At 44.0% G+C, this 20,354-nt stretch overlaps 1 protein-coding gene across 1 annotated transcript; it reads left to right on the top strand.

Moving 5' to 3' along the window:
* The first annotated feature begins 7,740 nt into the window (after positions 1-7,740).
* LOC123991715 (regulator of G-protein signaling 20-like) lies at positions 7,741-19,420 on the top strand. Its single transcript, XM_046293365.1, has 5 exons — positions 7,741-7,838; positions 9,576-9,736; positions 17,893-17,976; positions 18,222-18,456; positions 18,680-19,420. Exons 2-5 carry the CDS (start codon positions 9,579-9,581, stop codon positions 18,872-18,874), a joined length of 672 nt encoding a protein of 223 aa, XP_046149321.1. The 5' UTR covers positions 7,741-7,838; positions 9,576-9,578; the 3' UTR covers positions 18,875-19,420.
* Positions 19,421-20,354: the final 934 nt, after the last annotated feature.

The raw sequence follows: 20,354 nt of genomic DNA, 5'->3' as shown, positions 1-20,354 counted from the left end.
GTTTTTAGGAAGCCCCTTGATTTGGGAAGTGCGCGTCGCAATATGTCTAGCTGATTGAGTCGCGGCTGTCAGTGAAAAGCGTCTAAAATGTGTGTCTTAAGTATAAAGATAATGTGTCTTAAGTATAATTGAAAATGTTACATCAAGAAAGGGGAGGGTGTGTGGCGAAGATATTGTGTGTCTCTCTCCAGAATGCATGCACATGTAGGAAAGTGCCTGTTTGACAAAGTCTGATTTCTGATTGCCTTAATTAATCACGTACCTACACCTCTAATTTTTTTCTTCAAGTCAACAAAGTCTCTTTTTCAACACCCATTGTGAATGATAGTTACTCAGTATTTGAAAAATCTTCCCAACACTCTCGGACTCGATAATCACCCAGCCCTGTGAAAGAGGAAAAAATCATGGTCCCATATATCCAGTGGAAATGTCATTAAAAAACAGCTTTCTTTCCCGAGCTCACTGGCACAGGAAACTCTGAGGACCTGGAATATGCTAGTTGATACTGTCACGACTTCCGCCGAAGTCGGCTCCTCTCCTTGTTCAGGTGGTGTTCGGCGGTCGACGTTACCGGCTTTCTAGCCATGTTCCCTGCACACCTGGTTTTCATTCCCCAATCAATCCATATGTACTTATTCCTCTGTTCCCCATCATGTCTTTCTGTAAGGTTGTTTGTGTTACGTGTATTTTGGAATTGTGGATATTATTACGCGCATTACTTTTTGTCTATGTTCCATGTTTGGGCACATTTTATGTTGCTTTGTGCTGACTTTTTGGACCGGAAATAAAAAGTGAACCTGTTCACTACACTCTGCTCTGCTGCACCTGACTTGGCCTCCAATAGACACTCCTAACAGGTACGATGTTGCAAAATCATGACCCAATGTATCCAGTGGAAACAGCTTTCTGTCCCGAGCTCACTGGCGCAGGAAACTCTGAGGGCCTGGAATATGCTAGTTGTCATGAAGGATGAAGGTAGGCCCCTCTTGGTTTTCATTGGCAAAGACTGAACTCAAGTCAGGGGTTATATGTCAGACTCTCCTATACCACTATTCCCAAACATATTATACCCCAGAGGTTGTAAATAAACCCTTTTCTATCAAGGCACAAGGCGAGACCCAAATGCAGACACAGGAGGCATATGGTTGGAGTCTTACAATGTTTATTAATCCAAAGGGGTAGGTAAGAGAATGGTCGTGGACAGGCAAAAAGGTCCAAATTGAAACTCAGGAGCTGCCTATGGTCTTTACTATTACAACCATTTAAAAAATTGTGAACGCACAAACTTGTGCACACATAGGAGGTCCAGTGAAAAAAACGTGTCCCCAGTCCAACTGATTCGTTCTGCCGATGGGTCTGGGAAGGCTGACATATGCGGATGCTTGGATTGAGACGCAGCCCATGCTAAAAAACATAAATGTTCGTTTAAACGGACAGATTTTTATGGGGACTTTTTCATTATGTTACGTAGATTGAAGCACGGGTGCGTCAATAGACTCTTAAGGGTCATAACATTGTGCACAATATGGGAATTGGGAAAGTGGCATTCGGTTGAACAAAGTTAATGTCACGTATACTCCCTCTCCTCTAGGTCATCAGGCTGCTGATTATCCCGCACACCTGTCACCATCGTCAAGCGCACCAGCTCCTCATGACACTCACCTGGACTCCATCACCTCCTTGATTCTCTTCCCTACATCTGTCACTCCCCTTGGTTCCTTCATCAGGTGTTATGGACTCTGTTTCATGTCGGTGTGGTGTTTGTGTTTCGTGGTTATTTTTTGTTTATTTATTAATTAAAACACTCACTCCCTTTACTTGCTCAGCGCACTCTTTTGTTCATCTTTAATCTACAGTTTATTATTAACATTGTGGTAAAAAAGTGTGATATTGTTCTACGTTTCTTTGCGATTTCTTCACATGTTCGACAACAGAATACACATCTAAATGCTAATACTTGTGTCTATTTACCTGGCCACTTCACGTGTAACATTATATCGCAACATCCTTGAGACACAGGCTACTTCCGGCAAGCATACACTGGATATTGGATTTAAAAGGTATGGACTCTTTGGTATGACTCTTTGGCCAAAGGGGCAGTCTTTCGGGAGCTGCCTAAGTGAATGCCTCCCATCCTTAGACTGCCTCCCCTCAGCATTGCACAGCTCAGGCCACCCCGCTCTGTATTTGAAGCATGTGCAAATGGCAATTCCTGTCCAGGAGGAAAATGAAGAGGATCCATTAGAGAGAGATCTTCTGTTATTCTGAGATAGGAATTTGAATTTGCTTATGAATTTGCAACTTTTTCCCATTTTGAAATGCAAATAATGTATACCTTAAAGTTCCGTATTTTACAACTTGAATATTCAAACATTTGACAATTACACATACGCCACTATCCCTCCAATTGATTTTGGCTATCTGTGAATTGAATTCCTCAAAGTACCATAAACTGCCAGCGCCTGATTCATGTGTCAAACCATGAGGTCATAATGTCACATACAGAAATGCAGTTATAGTAATATATGGCCTCATTGGCCTGAATAGCCTATAGCTGAGGTATATGCCATATTTTGCTGAACCACAAGACAATTATTGGATTTATCTAATGTGTATTTCAAGGCATTAGTGTCATGGATTTTGTGGTTTATTGACAAATTAAATGATCAAATATGCATTTAAGTCAAGTATATTACAGGCAGTTCACATATGCACAATAAAAACAACCCTCAATGCAGGGTTAAATCTTTACTGAGATGGACTCAGATGTGCTGTCTCACTATTTTGATATGAAATATTACACACTCTCACATACGCTGCTGTAATACATTTCTCAGAGGAGATATAACTTATATGGGCTCCGATTGCTTCGCCTATTAACCAGGCTATAAGTCTGAAAAGATTACTATCCCCCCCACACACACACACACACACACACACACACACACACAGATAGGAGAGACCCAGAAGGGACAGAGTGAGAGAGAGAGAGAGAGAGAGAGAGAGAGAGAGAGAGAGAGAGAGAGAGAGAGAGAGAGAGAGAGAGAGAGAGAGAGAGAGAGAGAGAGAGAGAGAGAGAGAGAGAGAGAGAGAGAGAGAGAGAGAGAGAGAGACCTGAAACAGAGGTCCGTTAAATTGAAAGTATTTTATAGCCCAGTTGTCATATAAAGTAGAGGGGGATAGATATTCCACCTCTGCGGATCTCCCATTAACCATATAACATATTTCCAGTGTCATATTTGCAACTTCAGCTTCAGGGGAGAGACCGACTGCACAGAGAGTGTTGTACCGTGAAATGAGATAGCACGGATAAGATATTCTGTATGATAGATGTTCTTCTTCTTCTGAAACACACAGACAGACACACAACAGCTATTTTATCAAGCGATAAAGCCCTCGTTTGACCTTCTTAATAGGATCGAAGAGGAGAAAGTTGAGATGACAGTTAATAAAATACCCTCCCAGCTCGGTACTCATCGGTTCCAAGTGCTGTGTAATGTAACACCGTGGGGATGTCCTTCAGGACAGGTGCTTGTGCGTCAGAACATCTGCTCAACAGTATCTGTCTTAGAAGAACCCTGTTACCCTATTACCCAATTATTTTCCTCATCAAACCTAGACACTAGATGTCTGCATATTGCAACACCAACTTTACAATTGTCAAGAAGTTCATGAGATGGACAAAGACATGTATGCACGCATTAATGCATGCACCTAAGCATGCACACGCTTGCACACACACACACACCCACAAACACATAAATTCAGTTACACCCACATGCACACATACATTAGCATAAACACTCAAACTTGCAATAGGCTACTGGCAAGATAGTGATTGTTACAGTTCAGTGAACAAACATTGATTGTTTCTGTCATGTTTTGTCATATATTGTCATGTCTTGTCCTTGTGCTTCCCCTTCTGTTCGTTTCCCCCTGCTGGTCTTATTAGGTTCTTTCCCTCTTTCTATCCCTCTCTCTCCCCCTCCCTCTCTCCCTCTCTCTCTCTATCGTTCCGTTCCTGCTCCCAGCTGTTCCTCATTCTCCTAACTACCTCATTTACTCTTTCACACCTGTCCCCTATTTTGCCCTCTGATTAGAGTCCCTATTTCTCCCTCTGTTTTCCGCTTCTGTCCTTGTCGGATCATTGTTTGATGTGTGCTGTGCTGTGTTCTTGTTCCGTCGAGTTTTTGCCTTCTTCAGATGCTGCGTGCGACATTCCTCTCTACTGACGAGTGGATTTCAGTTTTCCTGTTTTTGCTTTCACCTAGATAATATCCAGGATTATCGCTTTTGTCTAAGACTGGAATAAAGACTCTGTTTTCGTTAAGTCGCTTTTGGGTCCTCATTCACCTGCATAACAGTTTCACTATAGAGTCGCCTTTGTCTATTTGCTTATGTATGTATAAAAGCACAAGTCATTTTTTCCTGCTGAATTTCAAGCTCAATAAACAGAGAAACCAATTTTCAATTCACATTAAAACCAGATATATTGGATAGAGATATGTAACAGATGGAGGAATCTATTCTTGCTGAGAGTCCCTGATGGCTTGTACGGTTTTCATCTCTCTGACAAAGTCAATCACGGCTGAATTCAAAGGAACCCACACAGTTCAGTTGGCATTTGGTGCTGCATGGGTGCCACCACTATACACCTATGTAGGCCTAAGGAGGCTATAACGTAGGCAGAGGCCTAATGGACATTGTCTTGGAGTTAAGCCTACCTTAGTCTTCGATAAGACCATTCTCTACTTGGAAACGAAACACGTGTTGATAGATGTGTTTTAACATTCGTATTAGCAGCAAAGAGATCTGTTAATTAACTTCTCGCTCCATCGGAAACTAATTCCACACAGCGTCCATCAAGTCCTATGAAAACTGCATTGTGCATTTCAACATAGATCGCTACTGCTCTCTTGTGGCTGTATGCTCCTACTGCCGTTACGCAAAGAGACCAGTTGTGAGTTGGTTGACACAGTTGGCCTTGTATCATGGAAGACATGGGTCACAAATTCTAACACATCACATCTCAATGACCCACACCGTTGCATAGGCAATGAACAATATCTAATTGCTGACATAAAAAAAAGAAATGTTTGGAGAAAAAAAAGCTATGTGGATGAAGGTCATGTTTAGGCAAATCAACCATAAAGGGAAGTTAATGGCTACAGTTCAGACTTAGTTTTTTTTTTCATGACAAACATTTTTAGAAAAAGGCTGTAACCACGGGTGTGCCAGTTACCCCGGTTGTCATGCCCTGATCTGCTTCACCTGTCCTTGTGCTTGTCCCCACCCTCCTCCAGGTGTCGCCGATCTTCTCCGTTATCCCCTGGGTACTTATACCTGTGTTTTCTATCTGTCTGTGCCAGTTTGTCTTGTTTGTAAAGTCAACCAGTGGTTTGTCTCAGTGCCTGCTCCCCCCCCTTCCCCCCAGTTGCTCTTTTTCTCGCCCTCCTGGTTTTGACCCTTGCCTGTCCTGTCTCTGAGCCCGCATGCCTGACCACCCTGCATGCCATCCTGCACCTTTGCCCCACCTCTGGATTACCGCCCCCTGCCTGCCTTGACATGTTGTTTGCCTGCCCATGTTGCTGTAATAAACATTGTTACTTTGACACAGTCTGCATCTGGGTCTTACCTTCAAAACCTGACACCGGTAGAAGATCATGGCAAAGGGTTTCACCCAAGTGTGTTAAAATCAATTTACTCTGTTTAATTTAGAAATTCTTTAGTAAGAAATAGTTCAAAGCTAAGTCTAGTTGTCTCATTTGAATTATTTAAATAAAATATGGGGGGGGAATGGTGTTGCACATGTCACCATTACTAACCTCACTTTGAGGAGATTTTATGTAAAGTCCCTCCTTTTTAATTTTCTTTGTTCTTTCTTCATGGTTCCTTTCCCGTACATTCCATTATGTACAATTACACTAAATCTTGTTTAAATAATGCAAGATTTTAAAACCCAGCAGTCTTTAAAATAACATTCATGAGCAAAAGGTTATCAAAAGTTGTTTTTAATTCATAAAGAAATGTATTTATTGGAAATATAATATAACTTCCCAAATTAAATATAACATTTAATAACAATAATAACAACAATAACTAATTAACTCAGTGTAACATTGATGTGGCAACTCTCTTATGCTCTGCTATTGCACAATTCTAATTTGTGCATAGGTCACGAATAAAGCTATCCCCAGTCAAATTGGAGCACAACTCATGAGTCCACCTCCTGCACCGCTCACACCTAATCTAGTCCACACCTGTGACTGAAAACAGAGGGAGAGATGCCAATTGAAAAGCTCTGTCTTAACAATGTAGCTAGCTATCCCATCAAAATGACATAAAATGCTGTGTAAAATTGCTAAAAGGCAAGTTGCCCTCAACACACTCATCCAACATATTACTACTTTACTCAAAAAGTATCTACATTTTCTCTCTAAACAAGTGGATTATTTATTTTAAGGCTTTCCTACTTGCATATTTAAAAAAAAACAATTATAGATCTCACTTCATTGGAATATATCTACAAGTTTTTCAAATTTTCAAAAAAATGTGATCAACTTCTCATCAAATCGTTTTCTTGAAATACCTCCAAAAGTTGTGACAACACGGAGGAAATGTTCTGTTGAGCATGAGCAGTGGCAGCCAGGGTACGTTTGGGGGAAATAATTTGGTGACATCCTGTGGTCTTTATGTGAATTACAGAGGGGCTATACTGTATCCTGATGATGAATTTATAGAATAAAATATCTATCACTAACCAGGTTTCCATCCAACATGTTTATGCGCATAAAGTATATGTTGGATAAAACATGTAATGACAGTCATAATGGAAATACAATGTATCGGTACACTTTACAAATGTCTACGAAACAAAATATGCTCGACAAGGTGGGATCTATTTGTGTCAGTAAAATTAATTATGCGAGAAATTTAGGAGGAAACGCTTTCATGCGCAAATATTGATACAATAACCATCATATCGAAGTACACATGGAGTCACGCGATGACATGTTGTGTGGTAAAACAAATAAATACAAATAAAATACATGTTGTGTGGTCCTCCCACTGCGACCTGTCAGGAAACCATGCAGTTTATCAGGCTACAGATTAAATAAATTATGATGAACTTCACGGGGTTGTGAAAGTGCAATGTGATGAGCTTGATGCTCTTTTCCAATACATATCGAGGGTCATGTTCTGGAGACATGATGATCAGATCGATGCTTGACTGCTGTTTGACAAATACAAATTTTATAATTATAATGATCTCATCATGTAGACTAGCCTAATCGCACAGCCTACCCGCACTGTTGTTGCCTAGAGCGCACGTGCCAAAACCAGAGAAGGCTATTGCAACAGTTTTGGAAAATGCGATTGACATTTTATTTGGTACAATTAAAAATTAAGCGAAACAAATATTGTTGTGTGGACTATGTCATCACGCACTGATTTGTATCTGGTACGAGTCCGTTTGGTGACAACACTAGTGCTGGTTAAATTGCGCATATTTTCTACATGTGGATTTTCGAATATTTTCATGAAAATCTGCCGCCAGTTGGATGGAAATCTAGCTACTCATGGTGGGTGGATCATGGATAGGTTTCATTCAGTGGTTGTGAAGTAGCCTTTGCTACAGATGAGGCTATGAGAGCATCATCAAACATTGCTTGAAGCCTCCAGTAAAAGCTGGTCTGCCCTTCAACGATTCAGCTGCAGAACATATTTTTTTGCACTCAAACAAAACGCATGCGCATGGAGCAAACGAATTGCAACACAGTGCAGACGGTTGTGATTGAGGCAAGAATCACCTGTATTTTGGCATTCATGGTGACACAGTGAGTACAGTTACATTGGAATTTCCGCTATGAAATATAATTGAATGCTACAATTTGAATTAGATTCAGCAATCTAAATGGAAAATGATGGACACTAGATAATTATTGCCAGCATGGTTTCTTGACAATCTCGTTCTATCTTTTGGAAATAGCTACCGAATTTAATGGTCATTTATTTATTTATTGCTGCTGTTGTAGTCATCATTTGCATCAGATCATTAGATGCCATATTCTCCATCTTGAAAGAAAAATACACCTTATGCGTTATTATACTGTCAGCATACAGTATTTCGTTTAAAATATTCTCAATATTGATTAACCTAATAAATGGTCAAAACAAAACAAAAGCGCTCTAACCCCCAAGTCTCCATCTGTGTTGTATCTGAGGATGCTTGAATGGAGGCAGCAACGCCTCGTCTTTCTCATCCCATGCATTTCTCACCCCAGAGCGCGTTAAAATGATTTGATCCTGCGAATGTTAGGCTTAATAGGCGTTTAATAGCTTAGATATAGCTTATATATGTTTATGTATGTAATGTCAATGACGGTATTTTGCATAGCCAACTGGTACTACATTTCTCGCTATAATAAGTTATCGCTTTGACAGTGAAAAGAAGTTCGCACAGCGATCATTCTGCTCTGTTGAAGTGGTCAGAGCATTCCGCAAGACATGCGCGCTCGAGCTGATGTGACGACATGCCGTGGGGATTCCCTCAATAGACTACTATTTTTACGTGGTTTCGAGATTTTGTACAAGCAGTGGTGGTTCTAGCTTGTATGGCTCCCTGGGCGAACCACCCCCAAAAATATGACTCATAAATATCAAAAAGAAGTATCAAAGACAAATAGAAACAAATTTGTGTTGATATGGCACTCGAGCATCAATACATTACCCATCCCCCAACACTGGTAACCAAGAGTCAAGACCAAACCAATTCACCTTGGTGGTGTGCAGACTGGTTTAATATTATTCTTAACGATTTCGCACAAAACAGGAAAAAAATGCAACAATATGTCTGTGTAACTATATATTCACAGTATTATGAATGAATTGTGGTTTATTTGGTAGCATTTCGTAGTGTGTCTGATTTTACTAATTGCATTAGTACTATACGAATTTAGAGGTGCGCTATTTGATAGATTCCCCTGCTCCTCCTATCTCCGGCTCCCAGTTGGGAGATCTGAGGTCGCTTCCCTCCCCATCTCCTGCTTCTGAGTGGGAGACCTTCCCAGGCAGTAGCCTGCCTCGCTCACAAACTAGAATCAGGGCGCCCACTCCGAAAAGGTTAATTGACCCACAGTACAACACGGTGACATGCTATCATTGACGTGGCGTGCAAATGAGCGCTAGAAAACCGATCGCGCAATTGTCACCATTCCAAAAAATGTGTGTGGGCGCCCCGTTCTGCCCCCGTCAAGATGCCGCTCTGGGAGGCTGCCCATGTCGCCTATACCTAAATCCGCCACTGTGTACAAGTCTTTAAAATGGCATATTTTTCACTCCCTCAATGTTATCTACAAGAAGATATGGATATAAGTATATGGGTAGATGACTGATGCCTGCATTCTATGTGGGAATTATCTGAACCAACTCGAGTTTCCAGATTGTACAGCCTAAGTGAGTGCAGTGTGCTGTATTGTGAGTGCAGTGTGCTGTATTGAGGGGGGGGGGTCTGCAGTATTGTGAGTCTGTCTCAACTACAACCTCAGGGTGGTGTTGTGTGTCCTGGTCTGCAGCCCATGGGGTCAGAGCGGCTGGAGATGCGCAAGAGACAGATGCAAATGCACCAGGAAGCCGCGGCCAGTGTCCTCCAATCACAGCACAGGATGGGGAACATGCCCTCCAACGCCTCCAATGCCTGTTGTTTCTGCTGGTGTTGCTGCTGCAGCTGCTCCTGGTAGGTACCACTATACTATCCATAGTAAGGGTTTGTGTCCCAAATGGCACTCTATTCCTTATATGGCGCACTACTTTTGACTAGGGCCCATAGGGTGCCATTTGGGACATAACCCATAGCTACCTTCCATTATATATACCATGCTTATACCAAAACTCTGCACTCCGGAGCAGGGGCGTCATGCACCCCAAAAATCTGAGGGGGCACCAAGTATGTGAAGATGGCTGGGGAGTGGTCTGGAGTGGGACTAAGCCCCCAGTCAGAAAGTTGTAGAATTTAGCATTTTTCAAACACCTGAAACGGTCTTTCCTGCAATCAAGAGCCATAATCATTATACTTAATTCTATTAAAAAATATATGTTTATTTTTCTGCATATCTAAGCATACCTCTTGAGCTGTCTGTATCCTCTGTAGTTATTTTGTTAAAGAAACTAAATATGCTCAAATCTGAGTATAAGATTGAAAGGAATGTGGGTCATATTCAGTGAATTTAGTATTTTTTTGTGTTTCTAAAGTCCACCGACAGCTGGCATGCCAGCTAAGAGAGTTAGACAAGCTAGCTACTTGATTGATAGCCTGAAATTGCTTCTTGGTATCTAGTTATGAGTTTGGGAGATTGGGGACCTATTTGGGCTAGCTAAAGCCAACTGTCAGGATTTGGCCAGGGTTGTTCCGGTTTTTGGTCAATAGATGCCCCCATTGTTCCTTTTGACCTTTTGTTTTCCCTTGATCCCCATTATTATTTGCACCTGTGCCTCGTTTCCCCTGATTGTATTTAAACCCTTTGTTTTACTCAGTTCTTTGCTCTGTGTTTGTATGTTAGCACCCAGCCCTAGTACTCTGTGAGCTCTTGTTGATCCCGGTGGACTCTCTTGTGGAGTTCTGTTTTTTGTTCTTGTTTGTTTGTTCTTGAGTATCTTTTGAGGCTTTTTGTGCTGTGCCTTCCACCTTGTGGATTTGCCTTTTTGTCTTGGAGGATTGCCTTTGTTCTTGTGGAATTCCTTTTGAGGTTGTGGAGTTACATGTTTTCCTGAAGAACTTCACTTTTTACTTCATTAAATACACCATCTCAAGTACTGCTGTGTCTGCCTCATCTTCTGGGTTCTGCTGATTATTCGTGGCTCAGTTGGTTTAGTGACTGTTTCTCACTCTGGAGACCCGGGTTCGTAACCGGGTCCTGACAGAAACACAGTGCCAGAAATGAACCCAGAGGCAGCCAGTTCCCAGGACCTTGTTGCCATGCTGTCCCACCACCAGGAGACTGTCCAACGCCACGAAGCCGCCCTGGTTCAGCAAGAGGCCTTAATGGCTAGACATTATCATCTTCTGTCGGAGATGCTGACTTCCATAAAGCAGATATCTGATCGACTTACCCCGGCAACAGTTCCCGTCCCAGTACCTCAGATTCACGTACCCATGGCAGTTAACCCTCTGGCTGAACCTCGTCTTCCACCTCCCCAACGGTTCTCAGGTGATCCAAGTGCTTGTAAAGGGTTTCTCACCCAATGTTCTCTCTCCTTCGAGCTGCAACCCTCGTCGTTCACCACCGACCGGTCTAAGATCGCATATATCATCACCCTGCTGTCGGAAAAAGCCCTGGCCTGGGCTACTGCTGTGTGGGATGCCCATAGTTCCTGCTGTGCCAGCTACTCTGCCTTTGCTGAGGAATTCAAACGAGTGTTTCAAGGCCCAAGCAGTGGTCCTGACTCAGCCAAACAGCTCCTGACTCTCCACCAAGGTCGGTGCAGCGTGACGGACTATGCCATCCAGTTCCGCACTGTGGCAGCAGCGAGTGGCTGGAACAACGAGGCGCTCACGGTGTGCTTTCTGAAAGGCCTTTCCGACACTATCCAAGATGAACTGGCCACTCGGGAACCACCGGACAATCTCGAGTCCCTGATCAAGTTGGCCTCACGCATTGACCAGCGTCTGAGAGAGAGAACTCAACCGTAGACCTCTAGCCCCTATCAGTCCCAGCTCCGAGTCCCCACCTTTATCCTCGCTGGCTCCACCGGAACCCATGCAGATTGGACGCATCTCCCAGGCTGAGAGAGACCGCCGGATGAGGGAGCGACGCTGTCTATATTGCGGCAAACCGGGCCATTTCCGTTCCACGTGTCCCGGGCTCCAGGGAAATGCTCTGTCCCGTACAGACCGGGGGGAACTGTAACGGGAAACATAACTTCCTCCCATCCGTCCAACTCCCGTCTGCTCATTCTAGTCACCCTTGACCCCATGAGGGTTACTAAATTGGATAGAAGCCCTTAGGGATCTGGACTTGTCACTCATGTCACTACCTCCTTGCGACTTTCAGTTTCACAACACCAGGAATTGATGAACTTTCATTTGATCTCCTGTTCTGAGTTCCCTCTCGTCCTTGGATACCCCTGGCTTCACAGCCATAACCCTCACATCGACTGGTCTGTGGGCACTATCAAGCAGTGGGGTCCTACGTGCCAAGCTACTTGTATTTTCCCGAATTCCCCGAGTTCTACTCCCGAGTCTTTAGAATCCATCGACCTGACCCGAGTTCCCGAGTGTTACCATGACCTCAAACTGGTATTTAGCAAACAGAGGGCCACCATGCTACCACCCCATAGACCTTATGATTGCCCCATCGAACTGTTTCCGGGCACTTGCCCCCGGGGGTCGGATCTTTTCCCTATCTCCACCCGAACGAGCTGCTATGGATACCTACATCAAGGACGCTCTGGAAGCAGGCCTCATGCGTCCATCCACCTCCCCGGCGGGAGCAGGGTTTTTCTTTGTGGCCAAGAAAGACGGTGGATTACGTCCTTGCATCGACTACCGGGGACTCAATGCCATAACCGTCCGTAACCGTTACCCGCTACCCCTTATGGCCACAGCCTTCGAGCTGCTCCAGGAAGCAGTTGTTTTCACTAAGCTTGACCTGCGGAACGCATACCATCTTGTGCGGATCAGACCTGGTGACGAGTGGAAGACCGCTTTCAACACGCCTACTGGTCACTATGAATACTTGGTGATGCCCTTCAGCCTGACCAACGCCCCAGCGGTGTTCCAAGCGCTCAAAAACGATGTTCTTAGGGATATGCTTAACATATTTGTGTTCGTTTACTTGGATGACATCCTCATCTTTTCGAGCTCTCTTCAAGAACACACAAAGCATGTCAGACAAGTACTCAAATGCCTCCTAGACAGCCATCTGTACGTTAAGCCGGAAAAATGTGAATTCCATTCATCCCGAGTACAATTCCTGGGATTTGTAGTGGAACCCGGTCGAGTCCAAATGGACCCCAGGAAGGTAGGGGCGGTAGCGGATTGGCCCACCCCCAAATCCGTTAAGGAAGTTCAGCGTTTCCTGGGCTTCACTAACTTTTACCGCAAGTTCATCAAGAACTTCAGCTTGGTGGCAGCCCCTCTCTCAGTTTTAACCAAGGATGGCAATGCAAGGTTTTTGTGGGGAAGAGAAGCTGAGACGGCCTTCCAAGGACTCAAGCAGCACGCCCTCTCTGCTCCCATCCTGATACTACTGACTACGGATGAACCGTTTGTGGTGGAGGTAGACGCCTCAGAGGTTGGTGTTGGAGCTGTCCTGTTTCAGAGGGGTGAAGACAAGAAGCTTCATCCGTGCGCTTTCTTCTCACACCGGCTTACCCCGGTTGAGAGGAACTACGATGTGGGGGATCGTGAACTCCTAGCGGTTAAGATGGCATCGAAGGAATGGAGACACTGGCTCGAGGGGGCTTCTCACCCGTTTCAAGTGCTTACGGACCACAAAAATCTGGAGTATATCCAGCAGGCGAAGCGGTTGAACTCTAGACAAGCTAGATGGTCTCTTTTCTTCAATCGATTCCAGTTTATCCTCACCTATCGGCCCGGGTCGAAGAATCTCAAACCGGATGCCCTGTCCCGAGTCTACGCTCCTGCCATTCGAGATGACACGGACATGCCTATCTTTCCTGCTGCTAAGATCGTGGCTCCGATCTCGTGGCAAGTTGAGGATACCGTGAGACGAGCTCAAGCTATTGAACCGGACCCGAAAGGAGGTCCTACCAATCGGTTGTTTGTCCCCAAGGCAGTGAGGACTCAGGTCCTTCTGTGGGGGCACTCCTCTCGCCTCACCTGTCACCCGGGCGTAGGTCGCACCTTGGAGTTCATCCAGCGTAAGTTCTGGTGGCCTACCATAAGAGAAGACGTTGCCACTTTCGTCAATGCTTGCCCCGTGTGCTGCCAGGGCAAATCTTCTCACCTCCGCCCGCAAGGACTCATTCACCCTTTACCTGTTCCCCACAGTCCCTGGTCCCATATCTCGTTGGACTTTATTACTGGCCTTCCTCCATCCCATGGCAATACTACTATCCTAGTCATAATCGACAGGTTTTCAAAGGCGGCCAGGTTCGTCCCTCTGACTAAGTTACCTTCTGCCAAGGAAACGGCTGAGTTGGTAATTAATCATGTGTTCCGAGTCTTCGGCATTCCTCAAGATATGGTTTCTGACAGAGGTCCCCAGTTCGCCTCAAGGTTTTGGAAGGCCTTCTGCCAACTCATGGGGGCTTCTGCCAGTCTATCTTCAGGGTACCATCCGGAGTCCAACGGCCAAACAGAGAGGATGAATCAAGAGCTGGAAACCACCCTCCGATGTATGACTCGTAACAACCCGTCCACATGGTCGTCCTTCATTGTTTGGGCCGAATATGCGCACAACACCTTGCGCTCCTCCTCCACTGGTATGTCCCCGCACGAGTGTCAGTTTGGCTATGCCCCTCCATTGTTCCCGGACCAGGAGGCAGAAGTCAGAGTGCCTTCAGCCTTGAAGTTCGTCAGACGCTGTCGGCTTATGTGGAGGAAGACCCGTCTTAATCTTATGCGTTCCTCACAGAGGTACCAACAACAAGCCAACAGACGTCGCCGTCCCGGGCCTACCCTGCACCCCGGCCAGAGAGTCTGGCTCTCCACAAGAGACTTACCACTATGGGTGGAGTCTCGCAAGCTGTCCCAAAAATACATCGGTCCCTTTAAGGTTGCCAGGAGAGTTAACCCTGTTTCTTATCGCCTACACTTACCCAGATCCCTTAAGATTAATCCCACATTTCACATTTCCTTATTAAAACCTGTTGTTTTTTCTCCCCTTGTCCCGGCAGACAGACCTCTGCCTCGTGTCATTGGAGGCCAGCCGGCTTATACCGTCCATCGGATACTGGATTCCTGCTGGGTGCAGCGGTCCTGGCAGTATCTGGTGGACTGGGAAGGCTACGGTCCCGAGGAGCGCTCCTGGGTTCCTGCCAAAGACATACTGGACACTGACCTCATTCGTCAGTTCAGGGCCCTCCACCCTGAGAGAGCTGGTAGGAACGTCAGGAGCCGTTCCTAGGGGGGGGATTCTGTCAGGATTTGGCCAGGGTTGTTCCGGTTTTTGGTCACTAGATGCCCCCATTGTGCCTTTTGACCTTTTGTTTTCCCTTGATCCCCATTATTATTTGCACCTGTGCCTCGTTTCCCCTGATTGTATTTAAACCCTTTGTTTTACTCAGTTCTTTGCTCTGTGTTTGTATTTAGCACCCAGCCCTAGTACTCTTTGAGCTCTTGTTGATCCCGGTGGACTCTTGTGGAGTTCTGTTTTTTGTTCTTATTTGTTTGTGCTTGAGTATCTTTTGAGGCTTTTTGTGCTGTGCCTTCCACCTTGTGGATTTGCCTTTTTGTCTTGGAGGATTGCCTTTGTTCTTGTGGAATTCCTTTTGAGGTTGTGGAGTTACATGTTTTCCTGAAGAACTTCACTTTTTACTTCATTAAATACACCGTCTCAAGTACTGCTGTGTCTGCCTCATCTTCTTGGTTCTGCTGACTATTCGTGGCTCAGTTGGTTTAGTGACTGTTTCTCACTCCGGAGACCCGGGTTCGCAACCGGGTCCTGACACCAACTTCATAAAATTGCTAGGTGGATAGTAGTATTACAGAGAGACAACAAACAAAAAATGAAACATATTTATATTTTACAGGACATCTCTGAGGGGGCACGTGCCCCCTATGCACATGACGCCGTTATCTGGAGCAACCTACATACAGTGCAATCGGTCGTCTTCAGAACCCTTTACTTTTTCCACATTTTGTTATGTTACAACCTTATTCTAAATGGATTACATTGTCTTTTGCTTCATCATTCTACACACAATACCCCTTAATGACAAAGCAATGTTTGTTTTTTAGAAATGTTAGCAAATTTTTACAAAATAAAAAACTGAAATATCACATTTACATAAGTTTTCCGACCCTTTACTCAGTACTGTGTTGAAGCACATTTGGCAGCGATTACAGCCTTGAGTCTTCTTGGGTATGACACTACAAGCTTGGCACAGCAGTATTTCTGGAGTTTCTCCCATTCTTCTCTGCCGTTTCTGTCAGGTTGGATGGGGAGCGTTGCTGCACAGCTATTTTCAGGTCACTTCAGAGATGTTCAATCGGGTTCAATTTGGGCTCTGGCTGGGCCTCTCAAAAACATTCATAGACTTGTCCCGAAGGCACTCCTGCGTTGTCTTGGCTGTGTGCTTAGTGAAGGTGAACCTTCACTTCAGTCTGAGGTCCTGAGCACTCTGAAGCAGGTTTTCATCAATGATCTCTCTGTACTTTGCTTCATTCATCTTACCCTCAATCCTGACTAGTCTCTCAGTCCCTGCCACTGAAATAAATCCCATAGCATAATGCTCCCACCACCATGCTTCACCGTATGAATGGTGCCAGGTTTCTTCCAGACATGACACTTGGCATTCAGGCCAAAGACTTCAATTTTGGTTTCATCAGCCCAGATAATCTTGTTTCTCACATTTTGAGAGTCTTCAGGTGCCTTTTGGCAAACTTCAAGTGGGCTTTCATGTGCCTTTTACTGAGGAGTGGCTTACGTCTGGCCACTCTACCATAAAGGCCTGATTGTTGGAGTGCTGCAGAGATGGTTGTCCTTCTGGAACATCCTCCCATCTCCACAGAGGAACTCTGGAGCTCTGTCAGAGAGTCCATCGGGTTCTTGATCACCTCCCTGACCAAGGCCCTTCTCCCCCGATTGTTCAGTTTGGCCAGGCAGCCAATTCTAGGAAGAGTCTTGGTGGTTCCAAACTTCTTCCATTTAAAAATGATGGAGGACACTGTGTTCTTGGGGACCTTCAATGCTGCAGACATTTTTTGGTACCCTTCGCCAGATCTGTGCCTCGACACAATCCGGTTTCGGAGCTTTATATACAATTCCTTCGACCTCGTGGCTTGGTTTTTGCACTGACATGCACTGCACTGTCAACTGTAGGCCCATATATAGACAGGTGTGTGCCTTTCCAAATAATGTCCAATCAATTTAATTGTCCAATGAAGTTGTAGAACCATCTCAATGATGATCAATGGAAACAGGATGCACCTGAACTCAATTTCGAGTCACAGAGCAAAAGGTTTGATTAAGGTATTTTGTTTTTTATTTGTAATACATTTAGAAAAAACAGTTTTTGCTTTGTCATTATGTGATACTGTGTGTAAATTGATGAGGGAAAACATATTTTTAGAATAAGGCTGTAACATAACAAAATGTGGAAAAAGTCAAGGGAATACTTCCCGAATGTACTGTACAATATAATCTGCACATGGCACAAACAGAGCATCTGCCAGCTACACACAGTCTCTGTGGACAAAACCCACAGGGACATTTATGTTTTGAAGTCATAGATGTATACGTAAGCAAGGATTATGCCTCTTCCTCTGACTGCTCTCTTAGGACAGCACTACCTGTTGTGTGCAGAATAAGAGCATGCTAATTCACACCTCAGGGAGTGGGAATAGTCTCTGTCTCCACATCAACCTCAATTAAGTTGTGCTAATTGTCGCAGAGCTACAGTGTGTGGCTGGAGAGCCCAGATGTGGTGGATTCTCACTTGCCTTTAATTAGGCTACAGGTGACTGCTACACTAGGTGTTTAAATTAACTCCAGCACATCTCTAAGGACTGGATGACAGTAGTGTTTACACAAGACCTCCGTGCAGAACTCACGCATCCGGGACATGTGCACCTACCACCACTGTTGATCACAGTTTGGAACAAACAACATGCCTGCTGCCCTCCACGCCAATTGACAATAGCCGAAAACCCTACATTGTGCATACAGTACATTTTCTATTTCTATTCCGTTTTTCACTGTTTTTCAGTCTGACTGTTATGACAGAGGATGAGAGGATTCAAAGAAGCACCTATGAGAGGAGGGCAGATGGAATCGCAAACTGTGATGACAGGTAACAGTACTACACAGTAAATATACCCCATAGGTTTAGCTACATAGTTTAGGAAAAACAAGAAAAGGGGATATGGTTGAGACTGTTTAATAAAATCTCCAGACAGAGAGATCCTACTAAATTACTAATATGTGATGTAATCTTTTGAGTTCTATATGTAATTATATAGAGCTAGAGCTGAAACGTCAACATTAAACAACTACATCTATTGTATGAAATAAAGAGCCCGGCCCCTTTTTTTGAAGCCCCAAGCCTACTCTGGAGGATGCGACAATATGGACCATGTCGTTTGAGAGGCTGATGAAGAGCCCCGCAGGGCGGGGCTGCTTCCGACAGTTCCTAAGGACAGAGTTTAGTGAAGAGAACATGATGTTCTGGTTGGCCTGCGAAGAGCTCAAAAAGGAGACCAACAAAACTGTGGTGGAGGAGAAAGTACGACAGATCTATGAGGACTTCATTTCTATCCTCTCCCCTAAAGAGGTGAGTTTACACCGCTTTGGCCTTTCTTGAGACTGAACTATCCTATAATTGTGCTCATTTATAGCTGTAAGCCTAAAATGCTTTCTCCATAGAGTATTCTCATTAGTGTGACTTGCTTCAGCAAGACTACTCTTGATTTCACATTCCTCCGACCTATTACAGTTATTCATTAGACCGCTACTGCTCTTATTCAACTTCTCTGGTTGTTTAATTACTTCTCCAGGTGAGTTTGGACTCACATGTTCGAGACGTGATCAACAAGAACATGCTGGAGCCCACGTCCCACACGTTTGAGGACGCCCAGCAGCAGATCTACACGCTGATGCAGAGAGACTCATACCCACGCTACATGAACTCGACAGCATATGCCGAATTACTGCAGGGCCTGGAAGAACCACCACCTGCCACAGAGCCATAGATTTCCATTCTCCGTCAATCACTCTACACATTGCTCTTAGATGACACTTGTTTATCTTAGGTCCAGCTTTCAGTTACAGTTCACATGTTGATTGATCAATAGGCTCTATTTACAAAAATGTTGATATTAAGGTGTAACTACTGTGTGCTACCTTAAATATTGGCTTTCCAAAATCCTCAAAGCGAGCAAGAACATACGCTGTATTCCAATTCAGATTTCAAGATGTTTCCAAATATATTTATATTTTTATATTGCCTAGCACTTCACATTGCACTTTTCTATAGTTGTATGAGGGGAAAGCATGTTGTATCTGTTAGCACTGCATTTGTGTGTAGTTCTATTGTCAGACTTAAATAATTTTCAGTTATTTTTAATGAAATCTAATTTCACTTAATATTAAGAAGACATGGGAAAGTGCCTTGGCATTAGATCGTTTACCACTACACCTTCAACATACAGTATCAGTCAATAGTTTGGGAACACCTACTCATTCCACGGTTTTTCTTTATTTTTACTATTTTCTATATTGTAGAATAGTGAAGACATCAAAACTATGAAATAACACATATAGAATCATGTAGTAACCAAAAAAGTGTTTAACAAATCATAATATATTTTCTATTTGAGATTCTTAAAAGTAACCACCCTTTGCCTCGATAACAGCTTTGTACACTCTTGGCTTTCTCTCAACCAGCTTCATGAGGTAGTCACCTGGAATGCATTTCAATTAACAGGTGTGCCTTGTTAAAAGTTAACTTAATGTGTTTGAGACAATCAGTTGTGTTGTGACAAGGTAGGGTTGGTATACAGAAGATAGCCCTATTTGGTAAAATGCCAAGTCCATTTCATGGCAAGAACAGCTCAAATAAGCAAAGAGAAACAACAGTCCATCATTACTTTAAGACATGAAGGTCAGTCAATATGGAACATTTCAAGAACTTTGAAAGTTTCTTCAAGTGCTGTCGCAAAACCATCAAGTGCTATGATGAAACTGGCTCTCATGAGTACCGCCACAGGAAAGGAAGACCCGGAGGTATCTCTGCTGCATAGAATAAGTTCATTAGAGTTACCAGCCTCAGAAATTGCAGCCCAAATAAAGTATTCACAGAGTTTAAGTAACAGACCCATCTCAACATCAACTGTTCAGAAGAGACTGCATGAATCAGGCATTCATGGTGGAATTGCTCCAAAGAAACCACTGCTAATGGACACCAATAACAAGAATGGACATTAGACCAGTGGAAATTTGTCCATTGGTCTGATAAGTCCAAATTTGAGATTTTTGGTTCCAACCGCTGTGTCTTTGTAAGACGCAGAGTAGGGGAACAGATGATCTCTGCATGTGTGGTTCCCACCGTGAAGCATGGAGGAGGTGGTGTGATGGTGCTTTCCTGGTAACACTGTCTGTGATTTATTTAGAATTCAAGGAAAGTTTAACCAGCATGGCTACCACAGCATTCTGCAGCGATACGCCATCCCA

This window comes from Oncorhynchus gorbuscha, linkage group LG12, assembly GCF_021184085.1.
Source record: "Oncorhynchus gorbuscha isolate QuinsamMale2020 ecotype Even-year linkage group LG12, OgorEven_v1.0, whole genome shotgun sequence".
Lineage (NCBI taxonomy): Eukaryota > Metazoa > Chordata > Actinopteri > Salmoniformes > Salmonidae > Oncorhynchus > Oncorhynchus gorbuscha.
This window is presented reverse-complemented; position numbering and strand designations above follow the sequence as displayed.